This window comes from Gorilla gorilla, chromosome 3 (genome assembly GCF_029281585.2).
Source record: "Gorilla gorilla gorilla isolate KB3781 chromosome 3, NHGRI_mGorGor1-v2.1_pri, whole genome shotgun sequence".
Lineage (NCBI taxonomy): Eukaryota > Metazoa > Chordata > Mammalia > Primates > Hominidae > Gorilla > Gorilla gorilla.
The window spans coordinates 108,707,326-108,723,231 of NC_073227.2; the positions used below are offsets into that span (position 1 = coordinate 108,707,326).

At 40.5% G+C, this 15,906-nt stretch overlaps 1 protein-coding gene across 2 annotated transcripts in view; it reads left to right on the plus strand.

The window, feature by feature from the left end:
* The window catches only part of HERC6 (HECT and RLD domain containing E3 ubiquitin protein ligase family member 6), a 63,829-nt gene that overhangs the window by 10,672 nt on the left and 37,251 nt on the right, over positions 1 to 15,906 (plus strand). For both annotated transcript variants that reach the window (XM_019025378.4, XM_055384643.2), the window contains exons 4-10: positions 548 to 775; positions 3,324 to 3,418; positions 5,838 to 5,965; positions 6,675 to 6,811; positions 7,971 to 8,038; positions 14,692 to 14,813; positions 15,370 to 15,429. In XM_019025378.4, coding sequence (XP_018880923.2) covers positions 548 to 775; positions 3,324 to 3,418; positions 5,838 to 5,965; positions 6,675 to 6,811; positions 7,971 to 8,038; positions 14,692 to 14,813; positions 15,370 to 15,429 — 838 coding nt within the window. The remainder of the gene's footprint in view (positions 1 to 547; positions 776 to 3,323; positions 3,419 to 5,837; positions 5,966 to 6,674; positions 6,812 to 7,970; positions 8,039 to 14,691; positions 14,814 to 15,369; positions 15,430 to 15,906) is intronic.

The window sequence follows — 15,906 nt, forward strand, 5'->3', positions numbered from 1 at the left end:
GCAGTGAGCCAAGATGGCACCCTGCACTCCAGTCTGGATGACAGAATGAAACTCTGTATCAAAAAAAAAAAAAAAAGAAAGAAAGAAAAAAAGAAAGTCAAACTCAATAAAAACAGAGAGTAGAAAGGTAGTTGCCAGGGGCTGGGGGTTTGGGGGAAATCAGAAGATGTGGGTCAAGGGTATAAACTTTCAGTTATAAGGTGAGTAAGTTTCTAATGTACAGCCGTGTGACTATATAGTTAATAATAGTGCATTGTATACTTGAAGTTTGCTAAGAGGGTAGATCTTAAGTATTCTCACCACACACACACACACAAAGGTAACTATGTGAGGTGATGGATATGTTAATTAGCTGATTGCGACAATCATTTAACAATGTATATGTATTTCAGCTCATCATATTGTATACCTTAAATATACGAAATTTTTATTTGTCAATTATACCTCATTAAAGCCGCAAAAAAGATTTGTAGAATTAGTAGTTTCTATTTGAATTTGGTATTCTAATATGTGTACAGTTCTTAATTTCTCATCTTTGTTTTTGTAGATAGCCAAGTGTTTTCATGGGGAAAGAACAGCCATGGGCAGCTGGGCTTGGGGAAGGAGTTCCCCTCCCAAGCCAGCCCGCAGAGGGTGAGGTCCCTGGAGGGGATCCCACTGGCTCAGGTGGCTGCCGGAGGGACTCACAGCTTTGCCCTGTCTCTCTGTGGGACTTCGTTTGGCTGGGGAAGTAACAGTGCAGGGCAGCTGGCCCTCAGTGGGCGTAATGTCCCAGGTAAGGAGATAGTCTTGTTTGTGCAGTAAATCATTCTTTCTTTCCAGGTGGAAGACCAACTTGGCAAAGGGCAGTCTTAACGCTTAAAACAGTGGTTCCCAAACTTGTGACACATTCAAATAGCCTAGGGAGCTATATTAGTTTCTTGTTGTAGCGGTAACAAATCATCTCAAACCTAGCAGCTTAAAACAACACAAATGTACTATCATGTAGTTCTGGAGGTCAGGATTCTGACACACGTCTCACCGTGCTAAAGTCAAGGTGTTAGCAGGTTGCCTTCTTCCCTACAGGCTCTGAGGGAGAATCCATTTTCATGCCTCCCCCAGCTTCTAAAGGCCACCTGCATTAATTGACTCATAGACCTCTTTCTTCTTCAAAGCTAGCAGTGGCTGATCAAGTCTTTCTCAAGTCGCATTACTTTCACATAGACTCTTCTGCCTCCCTCTTCCTCAGTTAAAAGACCCTTGATTACAGTGTGCTCACCTGGATAATCCAGGGGCATCTCCCTTGTTTTAAGGTCAACTGATTAACAACTTTAGTTCCGTCGGTTTCCGTAACTTCACTCTGCCATGTAACTTAACATATTTACAGGCTCCAGGATTAGGAAGTGGGAGACCATTATTCTTTGGGAGGCCATTATTCTGCCTACCGTAGGATCCTTTAAAAATCCCGATGCCCAGGTCAGACCCCATACCTATTAAATCAGAATGTCTGGGGGTGAAACCCAGAAGCATCCGTCGTCATTAGAGACCTCACAGGTGATTCCAATTTGCAGCAAAGTTTAGAAACTGCTGGACTGGGAGACTGCTAACATTAGGTCAAACAACCAGTTCCTCTAGACAAAAGAAAACTTCTCTAAACAACCAGTTCCTCTGAACACAAAACTCGTCAAGATGTACTCCCTACAAACTCCATCCTCTTCTATTCAATTCCTTACAGTCAGCTAACATACAGTTAACACCTAACCTGTGCCAGTCCCATGCTGAGCACTTATACCTTGTTTCGTTTCACGATTTCAGCATTAGCTAAGTTTTTCTTTCCTTTCCTTTCCTTTCCTTTTCCTTTCCCTCCCCTCCCCACTCCTTTCCCCTCCCTTTCCCTTCCCTCCCCTCCCATTCTCCCTCCCCTCCCCTTCTCCCCTCAACTCCCCCCTCCCCTTCTCCCCTTCCGTTCTCCCTCTCCCCTCCCTTCCCCTCTCCTCCCCTGTCTTCCCTTCTCTCCTCTTCCCTTCTCTTCTTTCTTTTTCTTTTCTTTTCTTCAGACAGGGTCTCACTCTGTTGCCCAGGCTGGAGTGCAGTGGTGTGATCTCAGCTCACTGGAATCTCAGCTCCCGAGTAGCTGAGCTCACAGGCACACACCACCACACCCAGCTAATTTTTGTATTTTTTGTAGTATCAGGCATGAGGGTCTTGAAGCTTAGCTTTCTAGGTCAATAGCCTTGGGGTTTCACCATGTTGCCCAGGCTGGTTTTGAACTCCTGCGCTCAAGTGATCCACCCGCCCCAACCTCCCAAAGCACTGGGATTACAGGTGTGAGACACCATGCCTGACCAGTTTTTCTTATCATCTCAATTTTTATAATACATTTGCAGAGCATCTATCGTGTGACAGAAATACGTGAAAATTGTCAGAATCAGTATGGAGTCACTTATTTCAAACCCTAATAAAATGGAGTTGGGTGGCCTGGGGGCATGAAGGGAGGATCCTCACACAGATCCGCCTGATAATAACTACCCCAGAGGACTCTACCAAAACCACAGCCCTGCAGTTAAGGCCACCTCTATGAGGACGTCTTTCCAGTAGCAGTGTTTCCTAACTGCAGCCTTGCAAGTAACCTTACTAAATGGCAGCCTTGCAGTCAGGGTGGCTTATATGAAGACGCTCTTCTAGCAATGGCCAGTACACTTGTCACTGCCTGCAATAATTCCTTGTAACCAATGAACTTCTGTTTCAAAATAACCTACGTGTACTTCTCCTTTTTGCCTTTAGAAGTTCCCCCTTGCCTCAACCTCCCCAGATATGCCCATGGCCTGCTATGGCATGCATATCCTGGATTGTAATCCCATCGTTCATTCCCAAATAAACTTGTTCTTTGAGAGCCTCTCTGTTGTTATTTTAGGTTGACAAATGAATACAACAGATGGCAGTAGTATCAGGCATGAGGGTCTTGAAGCTTAGCTTTCTAGGTCAATAGCCTCGGGCATTCCAGAAGATTAGATAGCTTCCAGAAATAAATGTTAAAGGAGCACTTCTTTTTTTCTTTCCCAAGGTAGGGTTTTTCCTCTGTCTTATACTTTGGATTGTTTACTTTTAAAATTATGTTAATAAATTATAAAAATAAAAGATATAAAAGATACCCCTTACATAAAAAATATAAAAAGATATTAAAAATATAAATACTCATGAAATCTGAAAACTGTTAGTGAATTATAAGAATAATAAAATATATCTCTTACACAAAAAAAGAAATATAAAAAGATTAAAATGTAAATAGTCATGAAATCTGAGTCTGTTTCTTATACTCTAGAGATTCTGCTTTCTTTCAACAGCGCAAAGCAACAAGCCTCTCTCAATCGGTGCACTGAAGAATCTAGGTGTGGTTTATATCAGCTGTGGTGATGAGCACACTGCGGTGCTTACCCAGGTAATCCAAAACGTGTTGCTATTTTTTTGAGTTCCAGAGAAATGGTAACAAGATACATATGTACTAATTATTGTTGAAAGACAGAGACATTAGCCCATTTGGGCCACTATAACAAAATACCATAAAAAGAGTGGCTTATGAACAATAGAGATCTATTTCCCATAGTTCTGGAGGCTGGGAAGTCCAAAATCAAGGTGCCAGCAGATTTGATGTCTGATGAGGGCCAAACTTCTCATTCACAGATACCATATTTTCACTGTGTCCTCACATAGTGAAGGGAGTGAAGGGTCCTTCCTGGGCCTCTTTTGTGAGGGCACTAATCCCATTGATGAGGGTTCTGCCTTCATGACCTAATCATTTATCAAAGGCCCCATCTCCTAATATGGCATTGAGGGTTGGGACTTCAACATATGAATTCTGGGGGGATGCAAACATTCAGACTGTAGCATAAGATATATATACCAGTATCTAGACAGAGCCATTCAGTGTACACGTATCTAAAGAGGAGATGTGAACCAAATGTAAATCATAAGGTTTTCAAGATACATAACAAAAGCTAATTTCAGCTTTAGGAAGTATCTTTAGATACCTACTAAATTAGGTTAATAGCTGGGTGTGGTGGCTCATGCCTGTAATCCCAGCACTTTGGGAGGCCAAGGAGGGCAGATCACGAGGTCAGGAGTTCAAGACCAGCCTGGCCAACATAGTGAAATCCCATCTCTGCTAAAAATACAAAAATTAGCCGGGCATGGTTATGGGCACCTGTAGTCCCAGCTACTTGGGAGGCTGAGGCAGGAGAATCAATTGAACCCAGGAGTCAGAGGTTGCAGTGAGCCAAGATCGTGCCACTGCACTCCAGCCTGGTTGACACAGTGAGACTCTCCTGTCCAAAAAAAAAAAAAATTAGATTAATACAGGAACTAATCCCTTTTAGCAATTATTATTATTATTATTATTTTTTTTTTTTTTGAGACAGAATCTCGCTCAGTCGCCCAGGCTGGAGTGCAGTGGTGCAATCTCGGCTCACTGCAACCTCTGCCTCCCAGGTTCAAGCAATTCTCCTGCCTCAGCCTCCCAAGTGGCTGGGATTACAGGTGTGTGCCACCACGCCTGGCTAATTTTTGTATTTTTAGTAGAGACAAGGTTTCACCATGTTGGCCAGGCTGGTATCAAACTCCTGACCTCAAATGATCCACCCACCTCAGCCTCCCAAAGTGTTGAGATTACAGGCATGAACCACTGCGCCCAGCCCCTTTAGCAATTATTCATTGACAATGTGATTCTACAGATAAAAATTATTATAGAAGCAACAAAGTAATTTTTACAGTTTTCGATAATCCACTTTACAGCCTAGAACATTATTTCATTTCTTGCTTGGCATAGGTATGACACAGCTTCCTGAATGTTTTCTTCCCATTCTTGTCCTCACCATACAATATATTCCAAAGGAATGGATTCTTTCTGGAGCCATAAGGGATAGACTTGAAAACTACTTGTGTAGTTGAAATGCTTGTTTAAAAACTATATGCCCCCAATTATTTTTGTTTGTTTTAAATGCGTATCTTAAATTAGAAAACCCTCAATTGTTTGGATTATATTATTCTCAATATAAAGAATAAATAGAAATAAATAGAATAAATAGAAATAAAGAGAAAGCTAGAGTTGTTTGTAATCATAGAATGTTTTGGGAAGACAGTATTTTTAGGAAAATGCTCAAATAAATTCAACCTCATACTTAAATATTGGTTTTATTCTTGAACCAGTTAATTTATCTATTCGTTCAATAAAGACTTATTAAGTACCTAATTCTTTCTTTTTCCAGCTTTATTATGGTATAATTGACAAATAAAAATTGTATATGTTTATGCTGTACAATATTATGTTTTAATACCTGTGTACGTTGTGAAATGATTACCACAATCAAGCTAGTTAACATATGTATCACCTCACATAAATATCTTTTTTGTGATTAGAATCTTTAAGATCTACTCTCTTAGTAATTTTCATATATGAAACACGTTATTAACTATAGTCACCATGCTGTACAATACATCACCAAGGTGCCCAGTTTTTAAGGAAATGCTAATGATTTTTTTTTAAAAAATTTGTGTAGAGATGGGGTCTTGCTATATTGGCCAGGCTAGTCTCAAACTCCTGGCCTCAAGCAATCCTCCTGCCACAGCATTCCAAAGTGCTGGTATTACAGGTGTGAGCTACTGTGCCTGACCCCAGTGATTTTTCATGTTTAATGTGTTAACTCGACATACACTATTAGAAAAAATAAAGGATCTCTCCTATTTATGTAGAGCTTTTGTTTCACAGAGTGCTCCCATATTAACTCTTGTATGACACTTAATCAGTAAGCTTTTAGTTACCTTTTTAAACCTGAAATTAATTTGATTCTTCCTTTGCTAAACAGGATGGGAAAGTGTTCACATTTGGAGACAATTGCTCTGGACAGCTGGGATACAGCCCCACTCCTGAGAAGAGAGGTCCACAACTTGTGGAAAGAATTGATGGCCTAGTTTCGCAGATAGATTGTGGAAGGTAATAGGCTTCTTCGTCTTCTTTTTCTTAGCATGTGTAGAAAGTGTTATATTTTATTACTTAGAATGACTCATATGGAATGTTATCAAACCTTAAAATTCCTGCCTGAAAATTTACTTATTTCAAATATAGTTTAATTTTTCAGTTTTTAATCTTTATTCTAGATATTTTATTTATTTAATAAGAAATAATTGGAAGTCTACTGTGTATAGAACACTGTACCAGGTGCTGGAGAATGCGAAGTAGATTGATAAAAATAGCAGAGCTTTCCTGCTTAAGTTGATAAGACAAAATTAAAGTAAATTAATCTCATGCATGCAGAAGATGATGTATATTTACATATATATATTCGGAGTTCTGCATAACCTAATTATGAGGACACTTTGAGTGTCTAAATATCTACCCAATGCATTAAAAAAGAAAAAAAAAATAGAAATGCCTGCATTTAGAACACAAATGATAGAAACCATAGTAAAGACCTATCAATAACATTCTGTTTTTAAGATTAGTAGTAAGTTAATATTGACTGACCGTCTGTTTAGCCACATCCTTTGATGCCCTCTAACACTGACATTGTGATAAGGGAGCTGCGTACTTAGTAAAAGTAAATTGGGCTTTTTGTGTTTGTTATTTTGTCTTAAGGGACATCATCTTTCTCAAAAGCCATGAGTGCCTTAGTCTTCATTATGGTGTATTCTCTGTCCTGTAGTTATCACACCCTTGCATATGTGCACACCACTGGTCAGGTGGTATCTTTTGGTCATGGACCAAGTGACACAAGCAAGCCAACTCATCCAGAGGCCCTGACAGAGAACTTTGACATTAACTGCCTGATTTCTGCTGAAGGTATGAGTCCCACTAATTCATGATTTTGTGTTCATCAATGCCACTGGAAGAGAACTAGTATTCAACTTCCTTTCAAAGGATCCTACAGAACTGTAGTTCCCCTAGTACTTTTATTTTTATTTTTATTTATTTATTTTTTTTGAGATGGAGTTTCGTTCTTGTTGCCCAGGCTGGAGTGCAATGACGTGATCTTGGCTCACCATAACCTCTGCCTCCTGGGTTCAAGTGATTCTCCTGCCTCAGCCTCCTGAGTAGCTGGGATTACAGGCATGCGCCACCATGCCTGGCTAATTTTGTATTTTTAGTAGAGATGGGGTTTCTCCATGTTGGTCAGACTGGTCTTGAACTCCTGACCTCAGGGGATCCACCAGCCTCGGCCTCCTAAAGTGCTGGGATTACAGGCATGAGCCACCGCGCCTGGCTGTACATATATATATATATATATGGTGCATTTTTTTCTTATGCAGTGACTCTTAGGGTATTTGGTAATCATTTCTAAAGATTAAGGTAAGTTCAAGACAAGCCTGGCCAACATGGTGAAACCCGTCTCTAGTAAAAATACAAAAATTGGCCGGGCGTGGTGGTGCAAGCCTGTAATCCCAGCTACCTAGGAGGCTGAGGCAGGAGAACCCCTTGAACCCAGGAGGTGGAGGTTGCAGTGAGCCTAGATCATCCAGCCTGGGCAACAGGGGGAGACTCCATCTCAAAAAAATAAAATAAAATAATAAAATAAAAAAGATTAAGGTAATACGGAAGACTATCCTAACTTGATTACTGAAACATCAGAACAATACGCTTTTTTTCCATAAAGTGAAAGCAAGTTTATTAAGAAAGTAAAGAAGCAACCAGAACAATCCACTTTCATATATTTAATCAAATCTCTTCTAAAGCATGGCCACCTGGCTGCATTATGCAAGTGCATGAAAAACTAAATTTTAGACTAAGTGAATATATGACATGTAATCTGATCAAAACTGATCTTTTATTTCAATATGATGGGAGGGAAAAAAAGAAAAAAATTAATCTTTTATGCATTTGTAGTCAAAATCCATTTAGGAGAATATAAATTGCCAGTAAGTAAATAAATTTGGCTTGGTAATACATCAGATTTATTTTTACTTCTAGAAACTCTAAGCATGGATTTATGACTTTCTTTTAGACCTCGTGGATGTTCAAGTCAAACACATTTTTGCTGGAACATATGCCAACTTTGTGACAACTCATCAGGTATCTATTATACTTTTTGTTCCTCTTAAAAATTATTTTTTCTCAAGATTTCAGACCGGTATTTGAAATACTGTATTATTCATACATATTCAGGTCTTGTACTAAAACAATAAGGTCCTATATTAGAATGCTTATGAAAAAATATTACATAATTCTCACTTCCTTATTTGTCAACTTTCCTAACAGATTAGACCCCCCCACCACCACCATTTCAGATTTATTTTTTCTTTATGGGTAAGTGTGTATGTTGAATTTGCATCATGTAAATGCACATACATATGTAACTTGTGTCAACAGCAGCTGTTTCCATCTTCAGGAGGGAACTGAATTTTCCCTGTCCAGGACTGTGAAGGAAGGGTTTCTGACGTGTCCTGGAGGGAATTTCCCAGTGGCACCTCCTTCAGTGTGAGGATTACCATGTGTGTGAGTGTGCAGGGGTGTGTGTAGCAGGGGTGGCGTGTAGCGTCTCAGCTGTCCTGTGTTGCAAGGGTCACATCATCGAGTCCCCAACTCAAGTTTATTGCTTAATAAAATTAATGATGATAGATAACAGTCATGACTAATTTTAACTGCAGTCACCAAGTGTCAGGCAGCAATCGAAGTTCTTCAAATGGATCAAGATGTTTAATGCTCATATCAACTCTCGTTGATTTTATTTTTCACATTTGACAGATGAAAAAACTGAGTCTCAGAGAGGTGAATTTATGCAAAGTTGTGCTGTTAGTAAGTGGTAGAGCTGGATTCAAATCCAGGCAGTCCAACCCAATAGCTTACACCATTATCCACCATGCTATAGCGCCTTCCTAATTGTTAACAGGAGGGATTTTATTATTACATTTCTGGGTGAGTTCTGAAATATGTTTATGGAAACAAAGGCCTTCATAGTTATTTTTCTAATTTGTATTTTTTCCTGTTATGAGGAATGTTTTAAAACTGATGTTTAAACTTGATGTTTAAAACATTCCTGACGACAGGAAAAAGTACAAATTAGAAACATAATAGCCTCTTTCTGTAGTCCCTGGCACAGAAAGTGGTCAGAGGCAAAGGTTTCTGTGCTGTTGGGATAGTTAGGAGACTATACTTTGGTTGCTCTATCATAGCCATTCAATCAGCCACTCAACAAAAATTGAGACCCTTTTTATATATCAGGCTCTGCTCTTGGTGCCTGGGACAAAAGTGAATAGTACAGACAAAGTTACCCTCATTCGTAGCATTTGGACTCCACAGGCAGGGCCGGACCATAAATATGTAAATGCAAAATAAATAAGATTGTATTAGAGGCCCAGCATGGTGGCTCACGCCTGTAATCCCAGCACTTTGGGTGGCCAAGGCAGGCGGATCACTTGATGTCAGGAGTTTGAGACCAGCCTGGCCAATGTGGTCAAACCCCATCTCTAGTAAAAACACAAAAACTAGCTGGGAGTGGTGGTACGAGCCTGTAATCCCAGCTACTTGGGAGGCTGAGGCAGGAGAATTGTTTGAACCCAGGAGTGGAGGTTGCAGTGGGCTGAGATCGTGCCATGCACTCCAGCCTGGGGCACAGGGCAACACTTTGTCTCCAAAAAAAAAAAAAAAATTGTTGTATTAAACAGTGACAAGTACTCTGAAGAAAACACATTGATTGTTTGAGATTGGTGAGGTGGCCTTCTTTAGAAATGTCTGTCAGAAAAGGCCTTGTAGAGGCTGTGACAGTTGAGCAGAGATTTTAGCCATGCTTAGGTCCAGAGAAAGAATGCTCAGAGCAGAGGGAACTGCACACAGAAAGCCTGTGAGGCAAGAATGAGTTTGGTGTGTGTGACAGAATGCCAGTGAGGCAGAACCATAGGAAGAAAGGACAAAGAGCTCGACAAGATGGAGCCAGTTCTGTAAGCTGGGGTCAGCTATGTGAGGGGGGACCCATCTGAAATGTGCTTGGAAAGGAGACCTAGAGACTGGCCAAACAAGCCAAGAGAAGAAAGCACCTGTATGGAGGTCCTCTCTTTTGTTTTTGTTTGTTTGTTTGTTTGCTTGTTTTTTTGTTGTTTTGAGACAGGGTCTCACTCTGTTACCCAGGCTGGAGTCTTGGCTCACTGCAGCCTCAAATTCCTAGGCTTAAGCCATCCTCTCGCCTCAGCCTCCCGAGTAGCCAGGGCTACAGGCGCACACCACAATGCCCAGCTAATTTTTGTGGGTTTTTTTTTGTAGAGATGGCATTTCGCCATGTTGCTCAGGCTGGTCTTGAACTCTTGAGCTCAAGTGATCTGCCCACCTTGGCCTGGCAAAGTGCTGGGATTACAGGTGTATACCACCGTGCCTGGCTCCCAGTAGTACCTCTTATCTACAGTTTTGCTTTTCACAGTTTCAGTTATCCACATTCAACTGTGGTCTAAAAATATTAAATGGGAAATTCAGAAATAAACAACTCATAAATTTTAAATCACATGTTCTGGGTGGCATGATGAAATCTCACACCATTCCACTTCATCCCTTCATCACAAGAAGTAGGGTGAATACAGTATAATAAACTATTCTGAGAGAAAGACAGGGGCACCACATTTACATATGTTTTATTACAGTAAATTGTTATAATTGTTTCATTTTGTTATTAGTTATTGGTATTAATCTCTTGCTGTGCTTAATTTATACATTAAACTTGATCATATGTATGGATGAACAGGAAAAAACGATCAATATGGGGTTTGGTATTATTTATGGTTTCAGGCATCCACTGGGGGTCTTGGTGGAACACATCCCCCATGGATAAGGGGGGACTGCTGTATTTCCAGAAGGAGAAAGTGGCTAATTCTGTCAAATACAGCCCAGTGGTCAAGTAAGACGAGTGCATAGTTTATTTTTGCTTTGGTAAGATTGTGTTATTGCAGAGGAGAGAGAAGGAAACCTGACCCGAGTGGGCTGGACAGAGAATAAAAGGGGAACAAGTGCAAACAATGCCTGTGACAACTCTGAGAAATTTTGATGTGAAGGAGAATAGAGAACTGTGAGAGGGTTTCTCATGCTGCATAGGAAAGAGTGAATAGGCCGGGCATGGTGTCTCACGCCTGTAATCCCAGCACTTTGGGAGGCCGAGGCGGGTGGATCACAAGGTCAGGAGTTCAAGACCAGCCTGGCCAATATGGTGAAACCCCATCGCTACTAAAAATACAAAAAATAGCCGGGTATGGGGGAGGGCACCTGTAATCCCAGCTACTCGGGAGGCTGAGGCAGAGAATTGCTTGAACCTGGAAGGTGAAGGTTGCAGTGAGCCGAGATCCACCACTGCACTCCAGCCTGGGCGACAGAACGAGACTCCATCTCAAAAAAAGAAAAAAAGAAAAAGAGTGAATAATTGCAGAAGCAATGTCTGAGATTAGGAGAGAGGAAGCAGAATCTAACACATGATTGAGGGGTTGGAACAGATGTGTTTATTCTGCTGTAATAAGAAACGGTACAGGTGAAGGTAGGTTGATGGTGGGAAGGTGATTAGTTCTTGCTTAATTGCTTCAATTTTCAGTGATGCATAAGACAAGGTCCCTATCTGAGCATGAGTAAGCAGAGGAGTATGAAAGGTTTAGGAAGAAAAGGAAGGGTTGTGATAGTTGTCTTGGGGAAAAAGCAGGTAGCCTTGGAATCCATTAGACAGTATCAGGTGCCCATTTGAAATCTGTGGTCATAGACTTAAAGTGAAATCAGTCTGCACAGCTGTGCAGCTTTCTCCCGTGATGTTAGGCTGCTTCAGTTGGATTTTGGAGTAATTCAGAGTCAAGTTTAATTACAGATGGAATTTTGCTAGGTAAGTACAATAGGAAATGGACAAAAGAGTTATAGGTGTGATTATAGTGATGAACCATGGAATCTAAGCTGGGTAAGGAGGACGAAAGAGGGTGATGAATCATGGACAAGCAACGGGGCTAATGGATTGGAGATCCAGGCGGACAAAAGAATCCTGGACTGCAGGTTTTACTCTAAAGGAGGTGAATCTGTAAGATGGTGTATGATGGTCAGAGAAGAGAACATTTCCAGTAGAAATTTAAAAGATGGAACAATTGATAATTATAACATCCAGCTTCTCACCTGTATCTAGGGCAGTGGTTTTCAACTAGGGGTGATTTCGTGCTCCGGGAAATATTTGGCAATGTCTGGAGACATTGTAGTTTGTCATAACTAGGGGAGAGCATGGTGTTGGGAGTGGCTGCTACTGGCATCTGGTAGACAGAGGCCAGTGATACCACTAAACATCCTATGATACACAGGACAGCTGCTCACAACAAACAGTTATCTGACCCAAAATATCAATAGTGTCAGTTTAAAAACCCTGATCCAGGGCATGTGTGGCTGGGGTGGAGCAGAGGAAAATAGTGGAGATGATTAAGAATTGAGAGATGAAGGTGGGAGATAGATCAGGTTCATCAGTTCTGAAGTAACCAAGAGTGAGGGCAGGAAGGGTGACCACGGGAATCGTGGTGTGAAGAAGACAGCAAGGTGCCGAAGCTTTCAATGAATGAAGGGGAGTGACCAGGACAGTGGGAGAAGATTACAAAACAAGAAGAGGCAGATGACATAGTCTCATGCCGTGCATTTGGGAGGAGCTAGGGATTTTGAAGCAGAAAATGAAGAAATGGTATGTAACTGCCAAGAGGGAGCACCTCATTGTCCCAAGTTTCCTGGGATGTGGGGGGAAAAACTCTTCCTCTTGATCAAACTACAGGGAAAACCCAGGACTCAGATCAAGAAGCTGAAGGGAACTTTAAGAGCCGTGGTTACCTGTCTTCTTCAAGAGGTCTTTTATTTCAGCATTAAACCAAAATGATGCAGGATTTCCTGGCTCATAACAAGTGCAGTGGAGGCATAGGTATGAGTTATAGCAGAGCACTAATGCCTTTGGAAGACTGTATTGAAAATGGATTTTTCTTTCCAGACAGTGATTTTTGAAACCCCTGTTTGGGCTGGTCTCAAGTATTATATAGAGCAATGGTTCTCAAAGTGTGATCTCCAAACCAGCAGCATCAGCATCACTGGAGTATTTTTTAGATGCAAATTCTCGCCCTCTACCCTGACCCACTGAATCAGAAACTATGGGGTGGAGCCCAGCAATCTACTTTAACAAGCTCACCGGAATCACCCACCAGGTGATTTGGATGCACATTACAATTTGAGAGTTACTGACATAAAAGTAAACACTTGTGGGTGATTAAAAGGAACAAGAAAACTAATTATTGAGTGCCTATTATAATCCCAAAGCTTTTTATACTTACTATAATTGAATCTTAAGAACCCAGATAGGCCGGGCGAGATGGCTCAAGCCTGTAATCCCAGGACTTTGGGAGGCAGAGGCGGGTGGATCACGAGGTCAGGAGATGGAGACCATCCTGGCTAACACGGTGAAACCCCATCTCTACTAAAAATACAAAAAATTAGCTGGGCGCGGTGGCAGGTGCCTGTAGTCCCAGCTACTCGGGAGACTGAGGCAGGAGAATGGTGTGAACCCGGGAGACAGAGCTTGCAGTGAGCCAAGATCATGCCACTGCACTCCAGCCTGGGTGACAGAGCGAGACTCTGTCTCAAAAATAATAATAATAAAATAAAAAATAAAATTTAAAAAAAGAACCCAGAGAGGTAGGTATTATTATCTTTTTATTTATTGTGGTAAAATATATAAATACAATTTGCCATTTTAATCATTTTAAGTATACAATTTAGTGACAGTGACATTAATTACTTTCACAATATTGTTCAGCTGTCACCATTATCCATCTCCAAGGCTTTTTCATTACCCCAAACAGAAATTCTGTAACTATTAAATAATAACTCCCCATTCCCTCTCTCCACCCCCAGCTTTAGGTAATGTTGAATCTACCTTCTGTCTCTATGAATTTGCCTGTTCTAGATACTTCATATAAGTGGAATCATACAATATTTGTCATTTTGCATCTGGCTTATTTCATTCGCTTGTCTTCAAAATTCATCCATGTTGTAGCATGTGTCAGAATTTCATTTTTTTTTTTTTTTTGAGATGGAGTTTCGCTCTTGTTGCCCAGGCTGGAGTGCAATGGTATGATCTTGTCTCACTGCAACCTCCACCTCCCAGGCTCAAGCCCCTGCCTCAGCCTCCCGAGTAGCTGGGATTACAGGTGACCACCACCATGCCCGGCTAATTTTTTGTATTTTTAGTAGAGACAAGGTTTCACCATGTTGACCAGGCTGGTTTCAAACTCCTGACCTCAGGTGATCCGCTTGCCTCAGCCTCCCAAAGTGCTGGGATTGCAGGCATGAGCCACTGTGCCAGCCAGAATTTCATTCCTTTAAGGCTGAATAATATTTCATTTTATGTATATTTTAAAAATCTATTCATCTGTTTATGGACATGGGTTGTTTCCATCTTTTGGCTATTGTAAATAATGCTGCAGTGAATAATGATCTACAAGTATCTGTTTGAAGCCCTGCGTTCATTTTTTTTTTTTTTTTTTTAATGATGAAACTAAGGCTCAGACCAAGCAAAGTGGCCCAGGCTAGGAGGTGGAATAGCCCTACGGGTCTGACGCCAAAGCTCCTCCCACCAAATGCTACCACCCAAGAGGGCAGGGCCTATTTACCACCCATGCCAGGTGATTTACTGTATAATTTACTACTGAACATGTGTGTGTTCCTGATCATTCTTGTTTCTTCCTTCCCTGAAGGATACTAGTTCCACACATGCTCCCGGGAAGACCCTGCCAGAAATAAGCCGAATTAGCCAGTCCATGGCAGAAAAATGGATAGCAGTGAAAAGAAGAAGTACTGAACATGAAATGGCTAAAAGGTGGTTCTGTCTGATAAATTATAAGCCACTTTTATCTGGTTCTGGGGCTTTGGTCATTTTATCCTAAGATAGAGGTTTTGGTTTTGTTGTGAAGGTATTTGCATTTTGACCATGATTCTCTTCTACAGCCTCTTAGTGTGACTAGGTCATCAGTGTACTCATTTACAGATATATGGAGGACATGTGATATCCCAGGTGCCTTACTAGGTGAGGGAGTTGCAGGAGTGAATCAAAAAAGCTCACAAAGCCTTTAATAAGGTGGACTGTTTTCATATCTTCATAGTTTACCCCTTTGGAGTTTTATGAGTTTTGGTCTTCACAGGGATAGGTTTTATTTAAACCTACGTGACTTGAACAAATCAACTATAAAGGGTTTTGGTGAGATTTAGAAATAATATGAACAAAGTATGCCCAGGATTTGGGAGACTCTTAAGAGAGTAGTTATTTTCATTAATAGTGATTCCACGTCATCATTTACTTATTCAGACATAATAAGATTTTCAAAAGGCATGCTTTATAGTATGTTGTGACTTACCCCTTGTTATTACTTTTACAGTGAAATTAGAATGATATTTTCATCTCCTGCTTGTCTGACTGCAAGTTTTTTAAAGAAAAGGTAATACTTACAAAAGATTTACCTTCATTTAAAACACTGGAAAATATTTAAAATGAAATGTTTCAAATAAGTTTAATTTGTGAATTTTGTTATTCTTGCCCACAAAGTCCAACACAGAGAACTCTGTAGGTTGTTATAGAATTCTTTCATTTTATGAAGTAATTTTCTATTAGACTACCATAAGTTATAATTCCTAATTAATATTGTTTACTTCCTTCATACCACTTTACTCTGTTGTCTGATTAGAAGGAATGGTGTTTTTTCAGGATCTTTGTATACACAAGGGATCGGCTAAATCTCACATTGCTTTAGTACTTAGAAGCCAAGAGTATACTTTACAATTTTTTACTGTGTATGATCAATTAAAAAATAGATCTTATTTATGTTGTCTTTAACTCACTGCTACAGAAGAAAATCTGATTTTACTCCTATTTGGTTTAACATTTGGTCTGATCCAATAGTTGAAACAGTTCCTAT